Genomic DNA, 26,208 nt, shown 5'->3' on the forward strand with positions numbered 1-26,208 from the left:
TTGTTTCTAATAATGAGATTGATAACTTCTCTTGTAGATAAACAGAAATTCAACCAATTGGGAATTTCCTCATTTGCCACACCACGAAAACGAGTAAAACGGTCTTCAACAGCTGTCCGCCCAGCTGAACAAAGATCAGCCGTTGCTGAGAATACCTCTACGCCAAAGTAAGATGCTATTCTCATAGTACTCATACCTCAGGTAACAATCATATGGGTTTGGTTTTTTTATGACCGATATGAACATTTCCTCCTAATGTTGTAAGAATTGAGCAAAGAATTCACATTACTTCTATATAAACTTTATGCATACTTAGTTGACTGTCAGTCTTGAAATAACTTATCTTGTTATTTTTAGATCCATGAAGATTTTTGGAAATGGAGTTGCCAGAAAGTCATCTAGTATCACGTATGTTTTATTCCTTTGTATTTTTGAAGAAAACGTATTTGGTGACTGAATATTCACATGCTTGCTGCGCAAAGGCTATTATTAAGCTGAAATTATAACGCTTTCTGGACTCCACATTTAATATTTTTTTAAAGTATTATGCCATTTGAGTCTGCTGTCATAATCCCTGAAAAATAGTGTGTTCTCCTTTCAGTAGATACATTCTTTCTTGTGAACCAGAGATGGACATTCAGTAAAATCAAGTAGTATCACTTCCTTTAGTTTAGTTCTCACATGCTTTTTCTGAGCCAGTTAAAAGCATTTGTAGACTTTTTTCAGTTTATTGATATTTTCTTACTGTGACCAAAATTAAACACAATATTCCAGATTCTACTCACATCAGGCACATTACTTTGTAATTTCCTGCACTGAAAAATTCCCAAGTTATTTTCATCTAACAGAATATCAGAACAGACCTTCTGTGCTGCAGATTCCTTGACTCTGAATTTTTCTCTGCCTGCTGATCCATGAAAGACCTATCTTTGTTTGCCTTGTTATATATTGATCTGTTGTAAAGGTAGTTGCATAGATGGAAATAATCATATCTATGTAAGAGAGAACTTTCTGAGTTTACTTAGTAGCGTGATTTAATTTAAATAGTTTTATGGATACTTAGAATTTATGGGAGCTCCTGTTTTTTTTTCACATAAGAAAAATGCATATGTTACTGGAATGGAAAATACAAGGAAGCTTAAGTATGTCCATATCAATGCAGTCAGTGAAACCCAGTAAGTCCCCGGGTTGTATGTGTTTTTGCTTAGAACTCCACCATTCAGTTCAGAGGAAGAAGGAGATGAAGACGATATTAAGCAGTATTACATATCATCGGAATTACTGCAAAAGCAGTCAAAAACATTAAGCAGCAAAGTCAGTGCTTTTCAGAAGGCTTCTGGCAAAAGCGATGTGGATGGGATGGAGAAAAGTGAAACTGAAGAAACTGGAACACCTGCCAAAACTCCAAAAGGTTTTATCACTACTTTTGTTTATGCATGTTGTAACAGCTGTACGTGATTTTGCATTTCCCGATAATATTTCTGTGTTAGAAAACATAATGAAGGCAGGCGGTCTAGTCTTGAGTATATGTATATTTGCGTGCACTTTATGTTTTTGCTAATGTGTTTATGTTAATATAGTACTTATAGATGTCCATTCAAATTAGATGTGTGTCATGCTGTTTTATATAAATGGAGAAAAAGAGTCAATCTGTGCCTCAGAGAGACTTCTGTCCAAAGAAAAGCTTTTCTCAGCCTTTTACTTATTTTTGCTTTGTGGAAGGTTTCTAGAGGGTTTACAGTAAAGCCCCTTACTGAATTGAAACTGTCAATATATTTTTTTTTATGAACTTTAGGAACAGTTATTCAAAAACTGACTGAAAAAGTTGGAAAGAGTCTTTCTAACCATGGAAATAAGAACAAACCAGCTGGAGGGATTAATGTTGCGCAGGCATTTATTAAGAAAGAAGAGGTGCAAGAACTGAAGGTATCACTTTTAATAGTCATTGTTATTTCATTAAGTAATTGAACTAGACACATATCTTAAAAAATGCTAGCAAGTGATCTGTGGCAAGTGACCTCTTCATCATGCTGCTTATTAGGTTATGTCATGACTGGTTTGGATCACTACAGCTAGCCCAAAGTTTGGGCGCAGTTGGTATCATCTTTATTTCTCTAGCAGCCTAGAGAGAGCCCTTCTTTACTTGTGTTCCTAGTATCTTGTTTTGATGGAGAAAAAATGGATTTGCTTATCTAATATTTTAAAATATTTTATTTCTAGAGTTTTATCTGATATGGAACTTTTAAATACATTTTAATGAGGGGACAGATTCCATTTGTGAGTACCGTCTTTGTTCTACTGCATCTATTGACAATTATATGCTGTTTTCAAACTACATCAGATCTACCACTGATGTCTGTCCATCGAGCACGCCACGTGTTCGCAACCAGAATACTGACACAACTTATTCTTTACCCCTCAAGCTGCTAAGATCCCAGTCTTCCCCTCAGTTTAGAGTTTTATAGTTGGTAAGCCACTTTGGTGCAAATTAATCTTTGCCTGAACAATTTTTTAAAAAGAACAGAAGTTACTCCAAATCAGAAGTCAGCAGGAGATAGTGCTGTTTATTTCAGTTTTAGTCATTGTTATTAGATTGAAGTAGAGAGCCAGATACTAGTTCTAGCATTCAAGAAAATATTTTTTTACTAAGTAAACAAATAATTACTGAAAATCCTGTTATCCATAATAAAACTGCTACCTTAGGGCTCTCTGACTAACAGTTAAATCTGAAATTTATCACTCCTCCCAGAAACAGTGACACTTCTATTTCAGTTTCCAGAAAGGGGTGATTGTCTTAATCAACTTCAGCTGTAATGGTAGGGTAATCACATTTAACCTGTGTGTTTTTAATTGCCACTGGTGACACCTAGCTTGTCCATTGACTGTGTGAGAGCTGCAAATCATGCCAGACTCAAAATTATCAACTCAGACGTGACTATTACAGTTTAATTTCCTGCCCAAATGTTACTTTCAAATTCTCTGCAATGTCAGATGATAGAAGACTGTAAAATGTTCACAGTTCGCTGGCCACTGTGTTAAGGAATTTCAGCTTCAAGAGCAAAAAAGCTGTAGCAAAATAAGCCTTAAAATCTATGTTTTAAAGATGCCTCAGTTTTCACTGGTAACCTCTCTTCTCACATCTCTCAAGCCCCTGAGCCTCAAGGCAGGGACTAGGGGAATGAAGTCCCTCCCATCGTGGGAGAAGATAAGGTTTGAGACCACCAGAGGAACCTGAACATACATAAGTCCATGGGGACCTGACAAGATGCCACCCAGGGTCCTAAGGAAAATGGCTGATGTAGTTGCCAAGCTACTCTACATCATATTTCAAAAGCCATGGCAGTCAGGCAAAGTCCCTGACTGAAAAAGGAAACATCAAACCCATTTTTAAAATGGAGGACCCTATGAACTACCAACAAGTCAGCCTCACCTCTGTGCCTGGTAAGATCATGGAACAGATCCTCCTGGAAGATATGTCAAAGCATATTGAAGACAGGGAGGTGATTTGAGACAGCCAATATGGCTTCACCAAGGGCAAATCATGCCTGACTAATGGCCTTCTACAATGAAGTGTCTTTCACTAGTGGCCTTCTACAATGAAGTGACTGCATCGGTGGACAAGGGAAGAGCTACGATGTCAGCTACCCCTACTCTGTAAGGCATTTGATACTGTCTCCCACAACATCCTTACCTCTAAATTGGAGACATATAGGTTTGATGGATGGACTGTTAGATGGATAAGGAACTGGCTGGATGGCCGTGTCCAAGGAGTTACACTCAATGTCCAAGTGGAAACCAGGAATGAGTGATGTCCCTCAAGGGGTCTGCACTGGGACCAGTACTGTTCAGTATCTTTATTAATGACATAGTGGGATTGAGTGCAGGTTTGCAGACGACACCAAGCTGAGTGGTGCAGTTGATGTGTTTGAAGAAAGGGATACCATTCAGAGAGACCTTCACAGGCTTTAGGAGTGGCCCCAGGTGAACCTCGTGAACTTCAACAAGGCCAAGTGCAAGGTCCTGCACCTGGGTCGGGGCAATCCCCAGTGTCAATACAGACTGGGGGATGAATGCAATGAGAGCGGCCACGTGGAGAAGGACTTGGGGATACTAGTGGTATAAAAATTGTACATAAACTGGCAATGTGTGCTTGGAGCCCAGAAAGATAATCATATCATGGGCTACATAAAAAGAAACAGGTCGAGGGTCTTCCTCTGTACTCTGCTCTCGTGAGACCCCACCTGGAGTACTGCATCCAGTTTTGGGGGGCCAAGTACAAGAAAGACATGGACCTGTTAGAGCAGGTCCAGAGGAGGGCCACAAAAATGGTCAGAGGCCTGGAACACCTCTCCTATGAGGACAAGCTGAGAGAGTTGGGGTTGTTCAGCCTGAAGGTGAGAAGGCTCTGGGGAGACCTGATTGCACCTTTCAAAATATAAAGGGGGCTTACAAGAAAGGTGGAGAAAGACTTTTTACCAAGGCCTGTAGTGATAGGACAAGGGTAAATGGTTTTAAACTGAGAGTAGGTTTAGATTGGATATAAGGAGGAAACCTTTTATGATGAGGGTGGTGAGACACTGGAACAGGTTGCCCAGAGAAGATATGCATTTCCCACCACTGGAAATGTTCAAGGTCGGGTTGGATGGGGCTTTGAGCAGCCTGGTCTGGTTAAAAATGTCCCTGCCCATGGCAGAGGGGTTGGCCTAGATGATCTCTGAAGGTCCCTTCCAACCCAAACCATTCCATGATTCCATGAAAAATGTTTTTGCTACAATTAGTTTAGAATGCATCATGTCCCTGATATATTAACACAGTGACGTGTTGCTGTATGGACGTGATGAGTTTGAAATGAGTTTATGAACCCAGGGCAGGCGTTGCTGCTCACTTTCTGGAATCTTTACAGAACAACACACCATCTTGTATTCTTTGCTAATTATACATGAATGTGCATATATCGATGTCCATATTTGTATGCTTAAATGTAGGCATACAGTTCAAGTTAATTCTTTAAATTTTAGTTGGGATTTTCAAAGGTGCCCAAAGACATAAATGCCATTGGAATGATGATTTCTCTGAAAGTCCAAATTTTTTTAATTAGCTTAAATACTAGTAGCTTAAATGCTTATAGCTGCTAATTGTCGTTCTCAAAACCCACAATACCGTAAAACCTGTATAAGGCATCCTATTGCCGTATGTTTTATAAAGGTCATGTTTCACAGAAGTTACTTCAGAAACATTTTAGAGAAAATTTATTTTGTGCTTACCTGAAGCTGTATTAGCTAAGTTCACCTGTACCAGACATTGCATGGATTGTGGTGTTTCTTTGGAGTAAGTCTTTGAGTTAATAAAACTGCATAGCAGTTTTGATTGGAGCTGTGTATTTACACTTGATCAAAAATGAATTCTGCTTGAAGTTGACATATTTTCTCTCTATTTTGTACTTTAAAAATCAGTTGGGACTTCGTGACTGTTTGAGGAAACTCTTCCTCCAGCATTTCTCAATATATGTGACTCTGACTTTCCCATTACCGCACCCTCCAAATGCAGATAATTTAAAACAGCAAAATGTCGAATCCTGGTATGTTAATAATACAGCACACTGAGCGGATCTGTCAGTTTTTGAAAAAGAGTTTGCAATGTTAAAATTGTATGATGTTGCAAGGTAGAGCATTACTGTAGTCTCTTTCCGTCTTTCGAGACACATGACATGTTCATATTTGTTGATTTTTCTCTCATATGCACATACCTTACATTGTTTTCTAATAGCATCTGACTCTTCCTTCTGTGCAACAGAAGTGCGTTCTATATCTTACTGTAATATTGAGAAACTCCTGTGAAATAAGGTTTTAGCTTTGTGAGAAACTATCTTTCACTCTCCACAGTTAAGCTCTCTAAGAATGGCTCGATTCCATTGAACCACATCTGATTGACAAATAGGGAAATGCTGTAGCTCTTCTTTCAAAATCTGAATGAAGATATTTAGTTCTCAGGCAGGTGAGATAAGAAAGACCACGGACTCGCTGCCTTCAGGTTCATCTGGTTGACTTGACTCTCATTTTGGGAACTCTTTGTGCAAACCCACCACTTAATTAAAAATATACCTGTACGTGCTGACAGTGAGTCTTAAGAGGAATACGTATTTTAACTTTGAACATTATTTTTTTTTAACTTTCGTTATTTAATTTTTTCTTTAAATAAATTAGTTTCATTTTAAATTTAAAAGGCCTTTATTGCAATATTAATTTTTTATAGTGTGAATGCAAAATGCTTATGTAGCTAACTAAACTGCTAACACGTCATGTCTTTATTTTCATGTTAGTAACATACATTCGAATGTCTAAAAGACTTTCCATCTCATTGGAATAGCTAATATCCCAGAAAAGATGATCCTTTTTTAAGTTAGACATGTAATACCTGAAAAAATAGGTTTCTGCCAGTTATGAAACTGGCAGAACTTTGAACTTTTGTACTTCCTGACTTAAAAAAAACCCCAACACTCTTAGCTTAGGAACTGTAATAGTGAATTAATATAATTTAGGTAATTGAATTATGTGGATTTTAAAACTGGTGATAGATGTCATGCAGGCCATGTGCCAGGGCATTTTTCTTTAGCAGTTTCACGTTGTTGAGTTAATGGAAGAACTTGGCACAACTTAAACAGACAGAGGAAAAATGCATGTTTTTTCTTCTCTCTTTTAGTTCACAGAAGTTGATGAAGATGATTGGGATATATCATCAGTAGAAGACTTTTTATTGATGAAAGATGATGGAGGTCAGAAGGCATTGACAGTTCCAAAAAATGAGTCAAATGCTGCATCTGTGGTACAGGCGTGGGGTCTTCCGAAGAGAAGTGTACCAAAGGAGGAAGGTAATGTATTCCTACTTCTACGTGATAAGCCTTAAGCAGCTGACACATCTAGAGAAGAACTTCAGTATCGTGTATTACACATTGTAATTCAATATATGGTATTTTGTAAGAAAAGAACAAGTAATTAAAACTGTGCGCTCGGTTTTATGTCATATAAATATCATATATGATACTTATGATATGTACTTACACATAAACGACACATACGCGTAAATACACGGAGATACCAACAAACTTAAATTTGAGATTTTAAAACATATAGTACTATCAGGCTTTAACCTCATCTTAAAAATTAAACATTCAGCGTTTTTTTTAATCCCTTCCCATATTTAAGGGAGGAGCAAAACTTTACTTTGTGTTGAGAATAAAAATAAAATTTCGGGTTTGTTCAAGATATCTAAGTGACCTACCAGGCTGAGATAAACATTCGAGCTACTGGTAAAGTAATAACCTCAATCTTACATAAAACTTACAGAATAGTTTCTAGCCCTGGCGTTTCAATATACTTAAAGCTGTGTCAGTTGTACAAAGATACTTCAGGTTATTTTTAAAAGGAAGGTAATGTCGATGCTGACTGCTTGTACTGTGTGTTGTGTTCTGTGACAGAAACAGCCTTCGTATTATCAACACTTGTCACTTCCTCACTGGTTGAAATGCTGGACTTCCTGAAGTCCACAGGTGTTCATTCACACAGCATGTAATTTTATCTCATAGATAAATACAAAGTAAAAATACCCCCAAAATATTATCAATAATCGTTAATGGGTTTTTTTTGTTATTTTAACAGGCCTTCATGAAGCTGATAATACAAGCACGTTAAAAAGCAGTTTAGTCACTGTAACAGACTGGAGTGATTCTTCAGATATCTAATAGTTGCGTTCCTGCCGGGAGGCGCTGCTGCCAGGTTCTGTTAGGGTCGAAAATGTAGTTGAAAACATCAAGTGTTTCCTGTTCGTTTCTCATTTTGGTCATGTAATAACAAGGAATAGTGTTTACAGAGCTCTTGTGTCTTTCGGTCCTGAATTCGAAACAAGAATATTCATATGCACATTACTGGCCGTGTCTGTCTGGAAATCGAGAGTTCATGCTTCTTTCTCATGAACTCAGATGTTGAAAGTCTCTTGGGTTTCACTGAGGTGAAGATTTTGCCTCTAATGTTTACATTAAAGATTGAAACTGGTCTTGCAAGAAAACCTGGTGACCAGTGAACAGAATCTACTCCAGAGTATTACTTTATAAATTTTTAAATGCACATTTTCTTGGTTTTTATCATAAACTTTATATAAAATTGTGAACATTTTAAAGAAAATATTTCCACATATTAAAACGTTACGTTTCTACCATGGTTTACAATAAACACCAAATGAAAAGAAAGAAAAGGCCTCAGCTATGAAACTAGTTATTATTAAATGCTTCCTATTTTGGAAATGTTGGGGTTCTTTTATTAGAGGTGAGTCTTAGTTAACATAAAAGCACAAAAATTGGAAAAAAAAATTCAAACCGCAAGCTAAGTGAGGAAAGCACTGACCTGCCATTGCGCAAGTACTTTCATATTTCTGTTTTGTCCGTATTGGCTGCTGCCTTGAAACAACACAATGGTGCTTTGACTTAAATGAAATACAAAAATAAGGTGAAATAAAAAGAACGTTGAATGGCTTTGTTGTTCTGATGTATTTTAGATGCTATCAGATACAAAACTTTTTCTATCATACTGTGCCTATTAATAAATAGGACTATTGGTTTTTTATATTTACATCTTTCTCCCAAGGGTTCAGCAGTTAAAACCTCAAGACAGATGTGAGTTTGTGACTAATTTTAGGGTCTCAGTCTAGGAAACGTTTTGTGGTTATTCATAATCTCCGACCTCGTTTATTGAATCATTGGACAAATATTCCCTCAAAAGCCATCCCATTTCTATGGACAGGGCCCCCCCCCCCGAAAAGCAGTAGCTGAATTTTTGAACTGTTGTGACTAATTCAGGATTATCTAAAATAGCGCTGTTAAGCATTGTCTGCTTTTATTTGGTCAGCCCTTCAGGACCGTCGTTGGCAGAGCAGGCCAGCTGGCGTTGCCTGGGGTTTTTTCCTTCCCTTTCGAAACCCAGTGGCTTGGAGCCATTCTGGAGCCAGAGGTGTGTGTCCCCTGCCCAAGGGGGGAACTGCCAACTGCGGGGAATAAAAACAACCCCCTGGAGGTGCCTCGTCGCCCCCAGGGCTGCGTGTTGAGGCAGGGCAGGAGCCCTGCGCCACAAAGCGAATGCAGAATGTAGGAAGTGTCTCCAAGCCTTGCCTTGCCCGCCACAAAACTCCCCAAAGGCTCCAGCCTCAATTTTTACTTTCTCTGCCACGCACACAAATGCTCACGATGATGCGGGCATTCTTCTTCTCAGGCGTGCATTCTCTTAGGCTGTGCAAGACCCTCTCTAGTGACTGTTTTCATAACAACTGGCCCTGACTCTTCTTAGTACCTGCTCCTGCCTCCCCAGATCCTATACTTATTTTCACTTTCACAGCGTGTACCTTCAGCGAGTTTGCTGATGACACAAAACTGGGAGGGATGGCTGACGCACCAGAAGGCTGTGCCGCCATACAGTGAGACCTTGGCAGGCTGGAGAGCTGGGTGGAGAAGAACCTACTGAAGTTCATCAAGGGCAAAGTGTAGGGTGCTGCACCTGGGGAGGAATAACCCCATGCACCAGTGCAGGTTAGGGGTTGACCTGCTGGAAAGCAGCTCTGCGGAGAAGGACCTGGGAGTCCTGGTGGACAAGCTGACCATGAGCCAGCAAGGTGCCCTTGTGGCCAAGAAGGCCAGTGTTCTCCTGGGGTGCATTAAAAAGAGGGTGGCCAGCAGGTTGGGGGAGGTCATCCTCCCCCTCTACTCTGCCCTGGTGAGGCCACATTGGGAGCACTGTGTCCAGTTCTGGGCTCCCCCCAGTTGAAGAAAGACAAGGAACTGCTGGAGAGAGTCCAGCAGGGGGCTACAAAGATGATCAAGGGCCTGGAGCCCCTCTCTTACGAGGAAAGGCCAAGGGACCTGGGTCTGTTCAGCCTGGAGAAGAGAAGACAGAGCGGATCCCATCAACGCTTATCAATATCTAAAGGGTGGGTGTCAAGAGGATGGGGCCAGACTCCGCTCAGTGGAGCCCGGCGACAGGACAAGAGGTAACAGGCACAAACTTGAGCATAGGAAGTTCTACCTAAACATGAGGAGGAACGTCTTCATTTTGAGGGTGGCAGAGCACTGGAACAGGCTGCCCAGAGAGGTGGTGGAGTCTCTGTCTCTGGAGACATTCAAAACCCGCCTGGACGTGTTCCTGTGCAGCCTGCTCTAGGTGACCCTGCTCTGGCAGGGGGGTTGGACTGGATGATCTCCAGAGGTCCCTTCAAACCCTAACATTCTGTGATTGACCAAGCAATTGACATACCGAGTTGGTAAATACCCCATTTATTTTTTTCAAGAAAGCAACATCAGCTCATGATTTCCAGGTATAAACTTTACAATACCAACATCAATCTTAAAATATTATATAATAAAATTTACATCAATATGTAAAAAGCTGCAAGTTAATGTTTTAAAAAGTCATTGTCTTAGTGGTAATTACATTGGGGGTGGGGGGGGTGGAAATCACTCTGAATGAAACGTACAAACTTTTTTAAAATGCTTTGAATCTTCCAACGCTACAATTAAACGTAAGCGTTCTTGTCAAAGTGCTTTGGTGGGGTTTTCTCTGGGATGCTGTTGTGGACCTTTGTACGAGAAGACATCACAGATGTGGCTCCATTATATGCATACCCCCTCCTGAAAAGAAAAGAGAATCAACCACTTACAGCTCATCCCACGGACAGGTAACATCTCTGCATCCAAGCGTTACAGTAGTAGGAAACTAGAAGAAAAGTATAGGCCCCTACCTATAAATTTCAGGGGAGGGGGCAGGGGGGACACCTTCCTTGCCTCTGCGGTCTCATTCTGGTGTGACATTCCCACCACCATCTCTCTTTGCAATTCACTTCTCTATAAACACGTCTCTCTTGTTCGCAGCTAATTAGGGCCCAATCATGACGTTTAGGCAGTGGCAGATCCCAGGTGAATAGTTACTCCCCCAAGCTGTGCCTCTTTTGTTATTGCCCTTCTTCCGCTGCTGGAGGTCCCACTGCCACCACCGCTGTCCTTCACCTCTCTCTCTTTCGATCTGATGGTTTGGGATTAAAGAAACTTTTGCCCCTCTACTCTACTCTGGTGAGACCCCACCTGGAGTGCTGCGTCCAGTTCTGGAGTCCTCAGCACAAGGAGGACATGGACCTGTTGGAACAGGTCCAGTGGAGGGCCACAAAGATGATGAGAGGGCTGGAGCACCTCTGCTATGAGGACAGGCTGAGAGAGCTGGCGTTGTTCAGCCTGGAGAAGGCTCCAGGGAGACCTTATAGCGGCCTTCCAGTACCTAAAGGGGGCCTACAGGAGGGATGGGGAGGGACTCTTTATCAGGGAGTGGAGGGATAGGACGAGGGGTAATGGCTTCAAACAGAAGGAGCGTAGATTTAGATTGGATATTAGGAAGGAATTCTTTACTGTGAGGGTGGTGAGACACTGGCACAGGTTGCCCAGGGAAGCTGTGGATGCCCCATCCCTGGAAGTGCTCAAGACCAGGCTGGATGGGGCTTTGAGCAGCCTGGTCTAGTGGGAGGTGTCCCTGCCCATGGCAGGGGGGTTGGAACTAGGTGATCTTTAAAGTGCCTCCAACCTGAACCATTTATGATTCTATGAAACTTGTCTGTTCACACCTGTAAGGTGACCTGACCACTTTTCCTACATCAGTGAACGCGGTTTTTTTCCAGCTGTAGTAAATTTATCGAGCGTATGTTACACAAGTATTTGTTCCAAGTCAATAGCTTTTCTCAATTACATTAATGACGGACAAGAGCATTATCCTTAAATCCCATTATTTTCTTGCATCCACACAACCCTTTTCCGAACCTCACTACAAAGTGTTTCAGAAAAGTAATCAAACTGCATACGTATGTAGCAGGCAGAAATACACTGGTATTGACGTCTTTCAGTAAGTACAGCTTGTGTTTTACCTTGGAGAATTACTGTTTTCCGCTATGGAGAAGCAGAATATACTGCCACCAATGATGCACAGTGAAGCTCCAGCCCATCCGATGAACAAAGCTGCTCCTAGTTCATACCTACGGGAAGTTAATAAATGGGTTTAACACGAGAGAGCATGGATTTAACAGTTTTTTTTCACAATAAAAGAGCTAAATTTTATTTTTTTCCTGAATAACTTTCCACTGACGAACACATTATTCATGGCAAAATCAGCATCTCTGCTGTCCACTCGTGTCCTTTTCATTATTTCCCTCTCGCTCGAGGAGGCAAACTGTCCCTCTGGGACACATGGGCAATGCTGATCTCCCCGCGCAGCCAGCTGGGGCGCCTGGCTTTTCCGCATCTCCTCCTGGATCGCTTGGATGGGGCGGGGGGGGTTAGGGGATTCTTTGGCCCGTTTTACAGCTCCCGTCCCCTCGCACCGCTTCAGGTTTGTCCCTGCTGGCTCCCAAGCTGGAGCTCAGCCAGCGACTCGAGCTGCTGCCTACAACTCTCCTGAACGCCCCCGCTCCGCCTCCCAGCATCTCTCTCCCTCCCCATCCGCGCTCCACCCTGCTTGAAACATGAGCGTTTTGTACATATATATCATATGCAATATATACACACGTAGAGGTGCACTCTATGCATATACAGATGTATCTGCTCTATGCATATGTGTATATGCACATACATGCACGCATATGCAGATGTGTCCAACACCCCCCCCCCCCCGCCCCATGGCAGGGGGGTTGGAACTACATGATCTTTAAGGTCCCTTCCAACCCCAACCATTCTACGATTCTATGTACGTGTGCGTACACACGGGCACGCGCCTGCAGCCTTCTGCTTCTCTTGTCCCCGTGGCTGGAAGATTCAGGCTGGAAGACACTTGCTCCCCTCCCAGGTCACAGCTCCAGGTCACCAGCCACGGTCCCCTCTGCCAGCCGGGGCAGCCACCAACTTGTCGGCAGCCAGGAACTGCTCGGTTTGACTCCGAGAGGAGATGGTGGTGCCTCAGGAGCATTACCACACACGGGTAAGTCCAAGATTCCGAAGCAACACCAGTAAATGAAGGAAAAGAAGGGCACGGGGAAGACATTCTTTTCCTCCCACCTGCTTGAGCTCACCACCCATAACCTGAGCTCCAGAGCTTCACGACGAGCAGCAAGCCACGGCTGCTACTTGTCTGCTCCGTTCCCCAGCTCTTTGCCTGAGGCTGCCGCCCCATACAACACTTTCACGATGACCGGCGTTAGACCGCAAGCTCCAACAGCCTCCAGAGTCTCATGTTCCTCACTATTAGGACAGTGTCTCCTGCTCCTTCTCAGCTCCAGTTTCTCCTCGAGGAACCCTTTATCTCCTCCTGATTACTGGGATCCCGCGCTGAAAACACAGCCCCCCGTTCGCCATCCAGCCGCAGTTACTGGGCAGGTTCAAGCCTTTGTTAGTAAGTTTGTTTATTTATTGTAAGCTCCGGTGAGGCAGGTGAACGAAAGCCTCTGCTTGACAGCCCACCTCTACAGCTGCAAGACCGTGTGGTTGCACACTTCTCAGCAGGGTCTCATCACCTCCGTGTGAACAGATCCTCATTTCTCACTAGCTGAAATAACACATAACTGAAAACACCTCTAAGCTGTTCCACAAAACTTCTGCCTTTACAAAGACGATACTGCGGAAACGCTCAAAAATTGCCTGCGACACCCAGAAAATGATATCGTGACTTCTGTAATGGGTCACAAGAGGGTGAACGCTGGCTGGAGAACAAAAAAAAAAAAAAAAAGTCACTTTTCCATGTTTTCTTGAGATTCTAACCAGAGGTAAAGCATAGACTTTAAAAAAAAAAAAAAAAAAGAGTCACACAGGGAGAAAAAGCCACACATAGGAAACCAGTGCTAGATGCTATGGACACCCAGGTTTAAGTTGTTTCAAGTCATTTCTGACTCAGGGACTTACTGGCAAGAAGAGATGGAGACGCTGGAGTCCAGAGGTAGGACACTTTGTGAGGGCTTGCACCCGACTCTTCATGGCCCCACTTACGCTCTGACTTCTAGGCTGCTTTTTCATTTTCCATTCACATCATCTAAGCAGAGTTTTTTATTTATCATCCCATGTTAAAAAAAAAAGGATCAGATTCCCACAAATGTTCTCCATACCCGGTGTGAGACTTAGGCACTCAACCTCCAAATTCAACTGCTGCAAACCATAGCTCAGCTGCCTTTCGCCCTGGAAAACTCCACACCACCCAGCCCCGTTTTACTTCAAAATCTGCCAAATCTGTAGAGCTTCAATTCTACCTATGCTCATGTTTCCAACCACATGCTACAGTCTTCACGAGACTTGAGCAGATTTTTGTCTGTTCAAGGACTGGGGGTTCTCTGATTAGAAGCAGATACCTACATGAGAGCTCATCACCCTGTTATAGTCAACATACAAGAAATACACAGTACACTCCTAATACACCCTCAAGGCACCTCTTTTAACGAGCTGTAAAGGCAGATCAAAGCGACTAACTCGGATGTGAGGTAAGCCCCATCCTGGGGATCCCTCCATCCCCACAGGTACTGCCAGAGCACACCTAAGGTACATGGACCAGGGTTAGGCCCCATAAAAGTTAGGGCAGACCATCATGGTGCTGGAGAACACAGCTGGACCAAGACCCAGGAAGGCTGTTGCTGTGACAACTTGCTTATAAATACTTAAAGGGTGGGTGTCAGGAGGATGGGGCCAGACTCTTCTCAGTGGTGCCCGGGGACAGGACAAGAGGTAACAGGCACAAACCTGAGCATAGGAAGTTCCACCTAAACATGAGGAGGAACTTCTTTGCTTTGAGGGTGTCAGAGCACTGGAACAGGCTGCCCAGAGAGGTGGTGGAGTCTCCATCTCTGGAGACATTCAAAACCCGCCTGGACACGTTCCTGTGAAACCTGCTCTAGGTGACCCTGCTCTGGTAGGTGGGTTGGACTAGATGATCTCCAGTCGTCCCTTCCAACCCCGACCATCCTGTGATTCTGTGATTTGCCTAGAATGTGGGAAACACAAGGTCGTTTCCACCTTTCCATCTAACAACATTAAACAGCTGGCCAGAGGCTCATGCAAGAGAGATGAGGAGACTGACTGCCATCTCCCCTCCTGAAGTTCTTCAGCTGTACGGAAAAGAAATCAAGATTACACTGAGTTTCACTGGGTAGAAAAGAGTTACCTGACTGTTGCCTACTAGTTGGGAAAGAAGATTTGGGCTCCAGCCTTTGTTCTCGGGATTGGTTGTAATTTTTAAACCACATTTGTCACTGTAACATGTATAAAGAGATTGTATATATGGACCCATCTCGAGTGACTGCCGCACTGCTAGGTTAATGAGTCACAGGGCTGGCCAAATTGGTATTTCCTCCACATCTTTAAACAAATAAAAGACATTTTGATTTGCACTGGTGTTTATGAGGAAAACTTCAAATTTTCAATTGCATATCAACCTGTATAGGGCTCCCTGTTTTTTATTGAATCCATCTTTTCAGCATTCAAGAAAACAACCCTAACCTCCCATCAAAATCCAGTATGTAAAAAAAAACCCTTACCATACGAAAAAACCCTTATGTACATTGGTACATCCAGAAAAAAAAGGAAAAAAAAAAAGGAGAAAGACTTTTTTAGAAGAAATTTCCACACTTGCTGTTTTTCCCCTTCCCTCTTTATCATTAAAGTCTTTGCAGGAAACACACTCTTCTATTCTTACAATTCTTGGTTGCAAGAACCAAAGCAGCCGCTCTTCGAAGTCTCGTCTCCAACTGTCTCCAATCAGTGAAATCAATCTGCCGAAGGATCGCTTAGAGATCGCTGGTGGCTTGGGGTGGGGGGAGCAGGACGTTGCTGAAGAGGCTAGAGGCGGTGAAAGCTGAAGACTAAGAGAATTCAACCACAGTGAACTGAAAGTCACCTTCAACTACACTGACCAAGCAGGCGAAGAGCAGATTTTTTACTGTAATCCAGGGAGGCAGAATTCAGTGAAATGAAAAAAGCGTAATATCAGGAGAGGAGAAGAATATTCCAGTTGTTACACGTATTAGGACCGTGAAGTAAACTCCTAAGCAAAGCAGTGGAAGCTTCATTAGCCAACATCCAGTTGAATCTACACGACTACCCAAGGGAAATACACATTTTGAATGTCTAATTCTTACAATCCTTGGAAAATGAAAAATAGATTCAAATGTCATGGCAGGACAGTGGAAAGAGGGCCTGTGCGAACTGTGCACAACCCATTCAGAGACAAGAAAGCTGGAGGGAAACAATTCTCTACCAAAGAGAACGGGAAGTTAGTCGGATAATTTGGATAAACTAACCCCATTCATCAGTAAGAACAACCATGATACGGAGTTCAAATGGTGGCAAGGGACAAAAAAGGATAAAGACTATAAGAGGGTTTTTTATAAATTAAAAGTAGTCAAGTGACAAAATAGTTTCCTAAGAGAAGCTGTGGGAGCAAAATTAGCAAGACAGCAAAACAGAAGTGTTCAAGGCCAGGCTTGTCTAGTGGGAGGTGTCCCTGACCAGGGCAGGGGGGTGGAACTAGATGATCTTTAAGGTCCCTTCCAACCCAAACCATTCTGTGATTCTATGATTTTCCCCTAGTAAAGGTGTCTGAAGAAAAATGAAATCCATCTTTGCTGCAAGCACCCATGCTGTCCCCAAGACTCCACGTGTTACTATGGAGGGTCAACCAATTCCTTTGGAGCTGTTTTAAACCGGCAATGCGAACTGTCGCATCAGGATATAAAGTCCAACCTAAGATTCCTTTCTAAGTAAGGCGGGTTTTAGGGTGTCCCCGTGGTGCCTGTGAGTCCTCAGCCAGGTACACAACTCAAACCAGAAGTCTCTTGGGCAACAGCTTTAGGCAGGTCTCTGATTCCTCCTCCACCCATACATAGTCAGGGCTCCTCTCCCAAATGCAGAAGGCTGGAGGGAAATTCTGACGGCTGAGAGGATGCCGAACATCTCGTGTCGTTTGTTTCCCACTAACAGTGTCTCAAGCCTGTCTTTGACACGGCTAGAATAACTTCAGGAGAGAAACATGCAGTAAAAGGTGAAAGGCTGAAGCCCAAAGCAGCCCCCTGTCTCAGTCAAGAGCCAATGCCAAATCTCCACAGTGTACCAGCAAAGCATAGTAAATGCTTCCGCAATGCATAGCAAAGTGAGAGTTCACAGACAGCAACGAAATGCATTACTCCAACATATTTTACACTGGTTGAGAGGAAAAAGGAGTCGAACGCCACCACTAGCTTAACCTGACGTTAGGCCATTGCACGAGCTACACGCACCGTGCGCAACTCGAATTACAACTTCTGGCTTTCCTCTCTGCCTTTATCTTTGGAGTCGTGATTATGTGTGCCCACAGCTGAGCTATGCTGGTTGTTTAGGAAAAAGGTAATTTCTGCAGAGGATGTTTTACTACCTTTATTTCGATAATTAAACTGGATTTCTCATTCCCTCCCAGCAAAACTCCGCTGGGAGGTCTGCCTGCTCTTTTGCAGCAGAAGAGCTTAGGAATACAGTGTAGGAAAGGGACTTCTGGCAACAATCACAGTATTTTTCACTAGGAACAGTAAGCCTGATGAATAATTAACTTCTGGCTATATAGCCAGGCTCCATTTTCTTCACAGTACCTCACATTCTTGTTTCTTTTGGAGGCCTTTCGATCCTGTCCTCACCCTATCAAACAAGCAGAAACCACAGCAGAATTGTGGAGGAAACGAATATGAACTTGTTTTCAAGACAGGAGAAGCAGTGTCAGCCCTACCGCAAATGTGGATCTAGGTAATGCTATTTATTCAGACTATTTTCTTTCTATCAAGGAGAAAAAGAAAGGCTCAGGGTTCCTTATTGAGCCCTTACATGGCTGTCAGGGAAATGTTTGCCCGATGCTTGACATATCCTAGGATCACCACCAAGGAAACTCTGAAATCCTTGTCTTGAAAGATAACTTTACATTACGTAAGAAGCCAAAACAGGAAAGTCTACGATGCTATAATTTACAGCAAATGTTTTCAGACTTGGTAGTTAAGATGTGAATCCAAAATCCAAGCACTGGCTCATGAATTGCTGCCTTTGTAGGTCCTGAGAACTTGCACAGCTTTAGGGGTCTTCGCGGATTGCTCATCATTTCTGGTATGGATCCTGCAATTCTATAAATGCTCGCTCCCCTAAATTTAATTACAATTATAGTCAAAGCATTTACGTTAGTGCTTATAAGATCGCGGGTTACGATAAGGTTTATGGTCCAAACGTCAGTCATCTGGATTTGAAAAATCTGTCAGCAAAAAGTCCACAGAGCCTGCCGAAACCTCTCTCCAAGAGGAGTCAAGATTGCGCAGTGCTCCACACCGTCATGGAAACCACCTTCTATCAAAAGATTACGGGAATAATTTTCTTCCTTTCCTATCAAATGACGCGCCTAATGAGCACCTCTGTCTTGTGCAACCCATTTGCTGCATCTCTGACATAAACACAAGCTTCACTCCTGATTAACCCTGTTTGCTCTGCGGCAAGCGGGGCAGAACCCTGCCCAGAAGCCTGGGCACGAAGGTTACACAGCAACGGCCGTACGGGAAGGTGTTCCTTTGTTAGGTTTCAGCACATGGTTACTCCAGTTGGAAAGCACAATTAAATAAAACTGCAGCCCACTCTCCTCCTCTGCCCAACAGGGGAAGCACCTGCTCCCTGTTTAAATGGGTTCTGGGGGGCAGCGTGAAACTTAAGGTCTACTTCTTTGAAAGGTTTACGGGTAGAGGAAAGTACTTACTTTTGTGCAACAAAAGAAGGATCAAAGAACTCAGACGTAATCCTGTTTGCATACAGGGAACAACTAGTCATAGAGCACAACCCTGAAAAGCATAAGACAAACCATTCAGTGGAGCCAGCAGAAGAGCTTTGGGCCTGACCCCGAAGCCATTGAAGTCACGGAGAATTGCCCGTGGATTTCTGCGGAAAAGTAGCAGCTCTGGTATGACTTCAAATGCCCAAACTTAGACAAATAAGGTATATTTACCAGAGAGTATGAAAATCAGTCCAGCTAAACAAGCTATTTTTGCTTTAGTCTGATCGGAGCCTCCAACTTTTGTGCACTTCATCCCAACCAGTCCAAAAATGGCACCGAAGAAGCCCAGGCAGACGGCGGAGATCATCAGTCCTCTGCAGGCTTGGATGTAACCTGCGGTGAGAAAGAGTTAAGGTGAACGTGAGAACTGGGACCACAATGGGTTTTGCTGTGGCTCCTCTCCCCCTGCGCAGTGTTGGGCATTCACCACTGCAAACCGAACTAGACCTTGGCTGGAGTAACGTCTCCTTACCTTGGAGTGTATACTCCTAGGTGATGTACGCCCTTCACAGGGCATCACCACCTCGGCCCAGCTCATGAGAAACATACTATGGTATTTGGGGCTGCAAAAAAATAATCCCGTGGCATCGGGTACGGTCTCTGCAAGAGGTCGCACCCATGAGGTTTTGAAGAGCAACACCCCGTGGTCTGCGCGGCGACCGTCGCAGGCTGCAGAGCCACTCCGTGCACACAAAGCGAGTCTCACATGTCAGCCTGGCTGCGGCTGCGTGTCGCAGATGCAATACGACCGGCAGCAGATCAGCGGCACTGACCCTGGCTGGGGTCCTGGGCCTGCCTGGACACGCCACCGATTTAATTTGGATCCGCCAAGAAGGCCCTCATTCTGCAAGGAAGTCAAAACACGTGCTCAGCTTCATGGGCAGCAGCAGCTCTTCGAGATAAAACAAATCACTGCCACAATTAAGCCTGGACAAAGGCTTTAGCCACACACAGTTTTGCTGTGCTCTGAGCTGGACCTCCCAAGGACAGGGCCTTCCAGCAGGACAACGGGTTGCTTGGCCTCTTCCCCTTTCCGAGAATATCTTGTAATTGAAAGCCTGTGATAGTCCCGTATCACTGTTTACAGGGTGGAACGCTGCAGTCTCACACAGCTGAATAACCATCACAAGATGTTTTTCTTCATCACCTGTTGTTACATCTCATTTTGAATGAAAACGTACTGCCACTATTAGGGTATTCATTCTTCCCGCTTTGATCTCCAGCAGGTGGAAACGTCGAGAGCTAAGCCACGTTTTCATTGCCTGTCGCACACAGTTTTACATAATAACAAATAAACAACAAAAAAACCCCAACACTGCACAAAAGTCTTTACTATGTAGGAAATTAATATATTAGAACAGGAACTAGAGAACATCTAATGAAAACAGAGGGCGGCAGACTCAAATCAAAAAGCATGCTCGTTCACATAATGAAGTTGTGGAACTCCTTTCCACAGGATATGTGGATGCTAGAGGTTTACAGAGATTCAAAAAGAGACTGGATACATTAATTAAAGAGAAAACCTGTGTCTAGCTGGCAGGTCCTTGAGCTGCAGATGGCCACCGCGGATGCTTGGCCGCCTTCTGCCCTCCTTACTGCTACCCACTTTGGCCGCTCCTGGAAGCATATCAGCTCCAGGATGACTGCTCCTGCGTTTTAACAATATTTTGTTTAAAAAAAGCATTGATTCACAGCTTTGAGCGGCAAGCAGCACACAAGAAGGAATTTGTACCACGTAACACCCCGTTTTATCCGTCCTACTGGATTTAGGTGCTGTGCTGCACGTCTGCAAACACAACCTACTGCCATTTATAACTGTCATACGCCTCTCGTGTTGGAATATAAGACAGAGGAGTCATTTGTGCCTGTTGAAATGTCTATCGTTATAATTAGGCATGTTGAGTCTGAACTATGAGGTAGACTCCTACAGTGGAAGGATGAGCCGCCCTCTGGAGAAACCTCCTTTTCTCCATTCGTGACAAATGATGCGGAGAGCCCAGAGTGACCAGCCAGATGGCGGTTACCTAAAATCAGGCGAGAGGATCACCTTTCTCATCCATCTGGGCAGAGTGAAGTCTCCTCAGCAGTGACATAAAGCCGTACTCCCAAACGGTTCAGTTCAAACTCCGGTGATAGATACACCTCTGCTTTTGAGCCAAATCCCCTGTTCTTACTCCTTTTTCTTCACCCAGGTAAGACCCAAGGGATGTCAGGAAGAAAAGGGCTTTATGAAGATTTCAAAAGGTGATACTTAATCTATAAAACCCGAGTTTGAATAAAGTAGTCTTGCCTTGTTAATTTTCGCTGCAGGCATGGAAAAGTTGACTTTTAGTGCTTTGGGTGGTGTGTAATGTATTTCTTGTAGCACACAGGTAAAGCCGGAGATAAACACCGTCAAGGAATCTATTATTTTTGACAGGTCCAATTTATTGACACTGTTAGTAGCTAATTGACACATTAAAGTGCTGAACCATGAACATATTTACCCACAGGTCCTCTAAACTTTTATTTATGTGTGAACCTTCCAGGAGAAACAGTAAATATTCACCCCAACCAAAATAACCAGCATATGCTGGAAACCACACGGATGAAATTCAGCTGTTCCTGAAGGTCAATACCCAGTTTAAGAATAGGTAGAGGGTAGTGAGACAGCAAGAAATAATTAACTCACTCACCCAGAAATCATTTTCAATTATAAACAGCATGAGCCGGAGGACTGCTCAGTTCTGCTGAATGAATAACCTTCCCCACTAAATATTTTACCGAATTGGACAGACCAGCCACGGTGGGACTTGTTTCAGTTCACCACAGCAATCATCCAACAGGCACACATTTTTAAAACAAAATATACGAAAAAAAAAATCACAATCTACAGTAGTAATGTGGAAGAGCAGAAGACTCTCTTGGTCCCACTCGGTTGACTGGAGTATTAGGAAGCATGAAAGGGCAAAATCAACCTTTTCACCAAATCCAGCCTCCCATTGCTTGGACCCCACGTTTATGTATAGCATTTGGCTGTAAGAGTAATTAAAGTTCTTCTTTGCTTCCTAGAAAGCAAGAACCATTGCTTACCAAGGCTTATAATGCAAAGACGTGCAAGGGGGAGCTGCCTATTTCTTCACACTCCTCCACTCAAGACCAAAGACTGTCCCCTTTCCAAATAGTTACTGTCTGTATGTGCACCAGCTCCTGTAAGAAGCTTACCGTGTACACGTTGACCACCCAAATGAAGCTCCCAAGCAACAAAAAGCCGTATGTTTCAAACAGACAAGCAGACAAACATGCATTACTCATAAAGTCATGTTTAGCAGCATTCCAAGAGAAACCTACTTCGAGGTGATTTTTTTTTTTTTAAACAAATGCGTTTTGTCTTGCATTCAAATTAATCTTGTTAGATCTTCATCTTTCTTGCCTCACTGCTCTCACACTTGCTTCTCATGCTCACAAAGAGGAGGAATTCATATATTCATATCATATCATACGACACAGAAAAAAAATACATGCAAAGTTCTAGGGACTGTCACTTTCACCATAAATGCCTCCGGTGGCGTCTTGCAGCCTGCATCACGTGAAGTATAAGGGGTTGCCTTACAGATACAGCGCAGATTCCTTCTAAAAGTACACACCCATTGCTTTTCTATGTTTTTCCAAGCTCTAATACCCTCTTTCAGCTCATAAGTAAATTTTTGTTCAGCTCTGTTCTTGCAAAAGGTCATCAGATCCACCACTGGAAAAACGGTAACTGATACGTCCTCTTTTGGGGAGGTGGTTTCATCACCAAGTTTCCACCTACAACCAGGAGTGGACAAAAGTAAACCCAGAATGACTCCAAGGCCCACAGACAGCAAGAATAGTTTTGCTGGCACACAGACCCTGGGGCTGAGCCCTTAACGAGGGCTGGCCAAACGGATTCCTCCTCAGGAATGCATGAAGGTGGAAGGGCATCGCATGCCGTTTTCTCTGGCAGCCACTCGTGGGGAGTGATGGCCTGAAAGCCAGCAGGGCATCCCCACTGCCGTGCCACCCTACGGCAATCCGGGGGCCACATTTCGAAACCGCTCCATGATGCAAACCAAAACAAGGGTAACGGGGGAACCATCTCCGCATCACTCCTGATCCTAACTACGACATTGCTCCTGAAGAAAGAAGGACTTCTGCACCCCACAGGAGTGCCCCAGCAACTAGCATGGTAATACCACGATTTCTTACCCCTCATTTTGCCTCTGATCCCTGGTGGACCCAAGTGGTCTCTCCAGACAAGAAGTCCAGCCAAACTCAGAGGTTTCTGATTTAAAAAACCATTTCTGTAGAAGAGGAACTGCTCTGCGAGGCAAATCCTCTCCAGCTACATGAGGAAGGAGTGGAGCAGAACCACCTTTCCCTGGGATGACAAAAAAAGTTCTAGTAATTTCCCAGTCCTGCTCGACCATTTCGAGGAGAGCAACGCATGGTCCCTACACGTACCTCGACGGGGTTATTGCTTCTGCTCACAAACACTTCTGGGAAAATGGGAAGTTTTCCAGATCTGCACTTTTTTGTGTCTTCCGAGTCCTCCACCTGAGGAGTGAGGAGGTTCCCATGTTCTCAGCCACAGGGAATGGGATCCAGCTTAGCCACAGAAGCTAAGGACGGGAGAGGCTACTTGAGGGCCGAGGCAGATTCGTCTTCATGCTGACATACAAATTCTTCTAAGCTATGCGTGACGCACCGCAACCCCGCAATACGCTCCTGCACCGGGGAAGGGTTAGGGCAAAAAGGGGACATACCCCCCCACCGTCAGGAGGTAATGGGTTCCCAGCAGAGCCCGTAACCACGAGGAAGAGCTACTGAAAGCACCTCTGACCACGGTGGCTGCCCTTCCGCTCTGTCCCAGCTTGCGTGGCCTGTGCTGTGGGGGTTACGTTACTCCCTCTCCAGCCGGCCTGTCGTTTGCATTGTGCCTGGGTACCAGGATCTAGCCCCACGGCATTTAGAGATGTTATTGAGAAGCACTGAAGCTAAGAACCTTCCACTACTGATAAGCAGTCTGGCCAGGAGGATGGGATAAGACCTTTCCAGACATGCATTTTCGATTCATTTCTGGCCAAAATGAGTTAGTGCTCTGATGGCTGTTCCACTCTGCAGCAGGTGCCTCAGCATCTCATTCCTTGGGCAAGTGGAACGTGTTCCCCAATGCACAAGGTTTCCCAGACTTGAGTCTGGAGGAAGGGGTGGTAAGGACTTTGCTGTCGTGTTTCTTCCTCTTTTTTTTTGAATTTTAAATGTTCCCAGTTCTGCACACTTTGTTTGTAACTATGCTTTTCTTATGGTGAAAACAGATTAACCCGGAACTAAAAGATCAGCTAAACAACAGATTTGGTGGATCCGAAAGGTGATACACTCTGTGCCTGCCTGCACACAGACCACCGCTCCTTGCCCGAGCCTGGAAACCACATTCTCAGCTGTTATGCTAAGCCATAGGATGACCAACACCAACAGAGCAAGTGACATCAACGGGAGTTGAGCCACCTCTCCCACCCTTTGAAGGAACCAGCAAACCCCTCTGTCGCCATGGGGCTGGGTCAAAAGATGTTCTGGGGAACCGTACTTCTCTATCCGAGGGAAGCATCCTGCAATAGTGATGCTTAAGGGCTGCCTGTGCTACTTCTTTTTAGTGGCTTGGCCTCTTTTAGCTCTTTGTACGTACAGAGCTTAAAGGTTTTCTGATGCTGGTATTAATTAGCTTCATGATAATATTAATCCCTGTTGTGATAATATTAATCTGTTAGTGATCTGATGAACAGATTTTCTTTCCTTTTAAACAAACCTTTCACACCAAAATCCACTCCCAGACTCCAGTGCAAAGGGGTCTGGCCAGACCGTGGACAGTAGACCTGATTTTTTGGGAGTATCAAAGCCACTGGGACCCTATATAGTTTATTCATTTGTGACCACAAGAGCTTGGAAAAGGTGCCATCATTTTCAAAACCCTTCCTCCCTTTCTTTACAGTCACTCCTGAGGCTATAAAGCGATGCCATCCACGCTTTCCCTGTTTCTACCAGCCATCATCAGTGTGGATTTATCAACGAAAAGTCTAGTTGTAAAGATCTCCTGCAGTGACCCAGTTTCCCAGCAGGGCTTCCTAAAAGGGCAAAAAGGTTTCCCCTGAACCAGGGAAGAAACGCGGGACCAGCTCACTCTTTGGTGTCAGGCACGACAGCGAAACTCTCAGCTTCGCTTCAAAATAACACTGCCCTAAAAACTAAGCCGAGCTATGCATCACCTTTGCATACCTCTGCACCCCTCACTGCCCCAAGCTTTCACACTGTCATTTATCAATGAAGCAATTACATCCGAGTTAATAACTGCTTAGCAAAAAAAAAAAAAAAAAAAAAAAGGAAAAAAAGGCAAAGGAACATTAATTAGAACAAAATGACGCAAAGGCTTGTTCTTCTCCACCGACCGTCGCATGGCTGGCAAAACCATAAAAAAGGAGGAATGTCACAACAGGCAGAAAATAAATCGGCAAGAAAAAATTGCCTGCATTCTTCTGGTGTCAAATCCACACGCAGGGAGCCTTCTGACGGGGGGTGGGGGGAGGAAAGCGGGTAGCGAGAGAGGCCAAAACGAGCACTTGGGCACCGAATTTCATCTCAACCGGGAAAAACCCCCACTTCCCCCGGTGTGCCCAAGCACCGTGTGGCCACCTGCTAGGGGACATGAAGGCATTTCCCCACGAACCCGTGGGGAAGACGCCTCCGCTGATGTCCCCGCCGTCCCCCCCCGTCCCCCCGCTGCCCGCCAGCCCTTCCGTGGGGAGCCCCGGAGCCCCCCGACTCCCTCACACCGGCACGTTGGGGGGGAGGTAAGGGGATAAAGGGGTGGGAATGGGGGGGTCGGCGGGAGCCTGACCGTCTAGCGCCAGCATGGATGGGAAGTCCTTGCAGTTGGAGACGCCGGTGGAGTCGGTCACGCAGGTCTTCCAGAGGTTGGCCCAGTAGGTGGCGGTGGTGATGACCGTGCCGTCGATGGTGGACACCTTCCAGTAGTCGGTGGGCAGCGTGGAGGAGACCAGCACCCAGCCGGAGATGGTCAGCAGGAAGGCGATGATCTCCGCCGAGGTGCTCGCCATGGGCCCGGCGAGCCGGCAGGCGGGCGAGCGGGGGGGCAGGCGAGCGGCGCGAAGCCGCGGTAGCCCGGCAGCGGCGGAGTCCCGGCGGCGGGCGGGCGGGCGGAGCGGGGCGGGGAGGGAGGGAGGGAGGGAGGGAGCGGGACGGGACGGGACGGAGCGGGGCCGCCTCCCCCAGCCCCGCCCGGGCCCCTCCGCCCCTCCCCGGGGTCCCCCCGGCACGGCGGGACGGGGAGGGGGGGGGGAAGCGCAGCCCCCGGGGCCGACCCCAGAAACAGAAC

At 44.7% G+C, this 26,208-nt stretch overlaps 2 protein-coding genes across 6 annotated transcripts in view; one reads left to right on the forward strand and one right to left on the reverse strand.

Moving 5' to 3' along the window:
- DZIP1 (DAZ interacting zinc finger protein 1) overlaps positions 1-8,524 on the forward strand; it is a 43,557-nt gene extending 35,033 nt beyond the window's left edge. For all 5 annotated transcript variants that reach the window (XM_074562909.1, XM_074562946.1, XM_074562918.1 and 2 more), the window contains 6 exons: positions 38-167; positions 358-408; positions 1,209-1,411; positions 1,796-1,926; positions 6,700-6,868; positions 7,656-8,524. In XM_074562909.1, coding sequence (XP_074419010.1) covers positions 38-167; positions 358-408; positions 1,209-1,411; positions 1,796-1,926; positions 6,700-6,868; positions 7,656-7,738 — 767 coding nt within the window. In that variant the 3' untranslated portion in view covers positions 7,739-8,524. The remainder of the gene's footprint in view (positions 1-37; positions 168-357; positions 409-1,208; positions 1,412-1,795; positions 1,927-6,699; positions 6,869-7,655) is intronic.
- Positions 8,525-10,321: 1,797 nt separating this feature from the next.
- Positions 10,322-26,004, reverse strand: CLDN10 (claudin 10). Its single transcript, XM_074572928.1, has 5 exons — positions 25,711-26,004; positions 18,990-19,151; positions 18,744-18,825; positions 11,944-12,051; positions 10,322-10,666 (listed from the first exon to the last, which is right to left on the reverse strand). The coding sequence occupies exons 1-5, from the start codon at positions 25,928-25,930 to the stop codon at positions 10,552-10,554; spliced, it is 687 nt and encodes a 228-aa protein (XP_074429029.1). The 5' UTR covers positions 25,931-26,004; the 3' UTR covers positions 10,322-10,551.
- Positions 26,005-26,208: the final 204 nt, after the last annotated feature.

This window comes from Larus michahellis, chromosome 1 (assembly GCF_964199755.1).
Source record: "Larus michahellis chromosome 1, bLarMic1.1, whole genome shotgun sequence".
Classification (NCBI taxonomy): Eukaryota; Metazoa; Chordata; class Aves; order Charadriiformes; family Laridae; genus Larus; species Larus michahellis.

What these genes read in the sequence shown, in the direction of transcription:
- CLDN10 (XM_074572928.1), bottom strand. Translation starts at nt 25,930, where the DNA reads ATGGCGAGCACCTCGGCGGAGATCATCGCCTTCCTGCTGACCATCTCC. An exon ending in ACTGATTTTCATACTCTCTG is followed by an intron (nt 18,826 to 18,989) that starts GTAAATATACCT and finishes TATGCTTTTCAG; the next exon opens with GGTTGTGCTCTATGACTAGT. An exon ending in GAAAACAGTAATTCTCCAAG is followed by an intron (nt 10,667 to 11,943) that starts GTAAAACACAAG and finishes TTTTCTTTTCAG; the next exon opens with GAGGGGGTATGCATATAATG.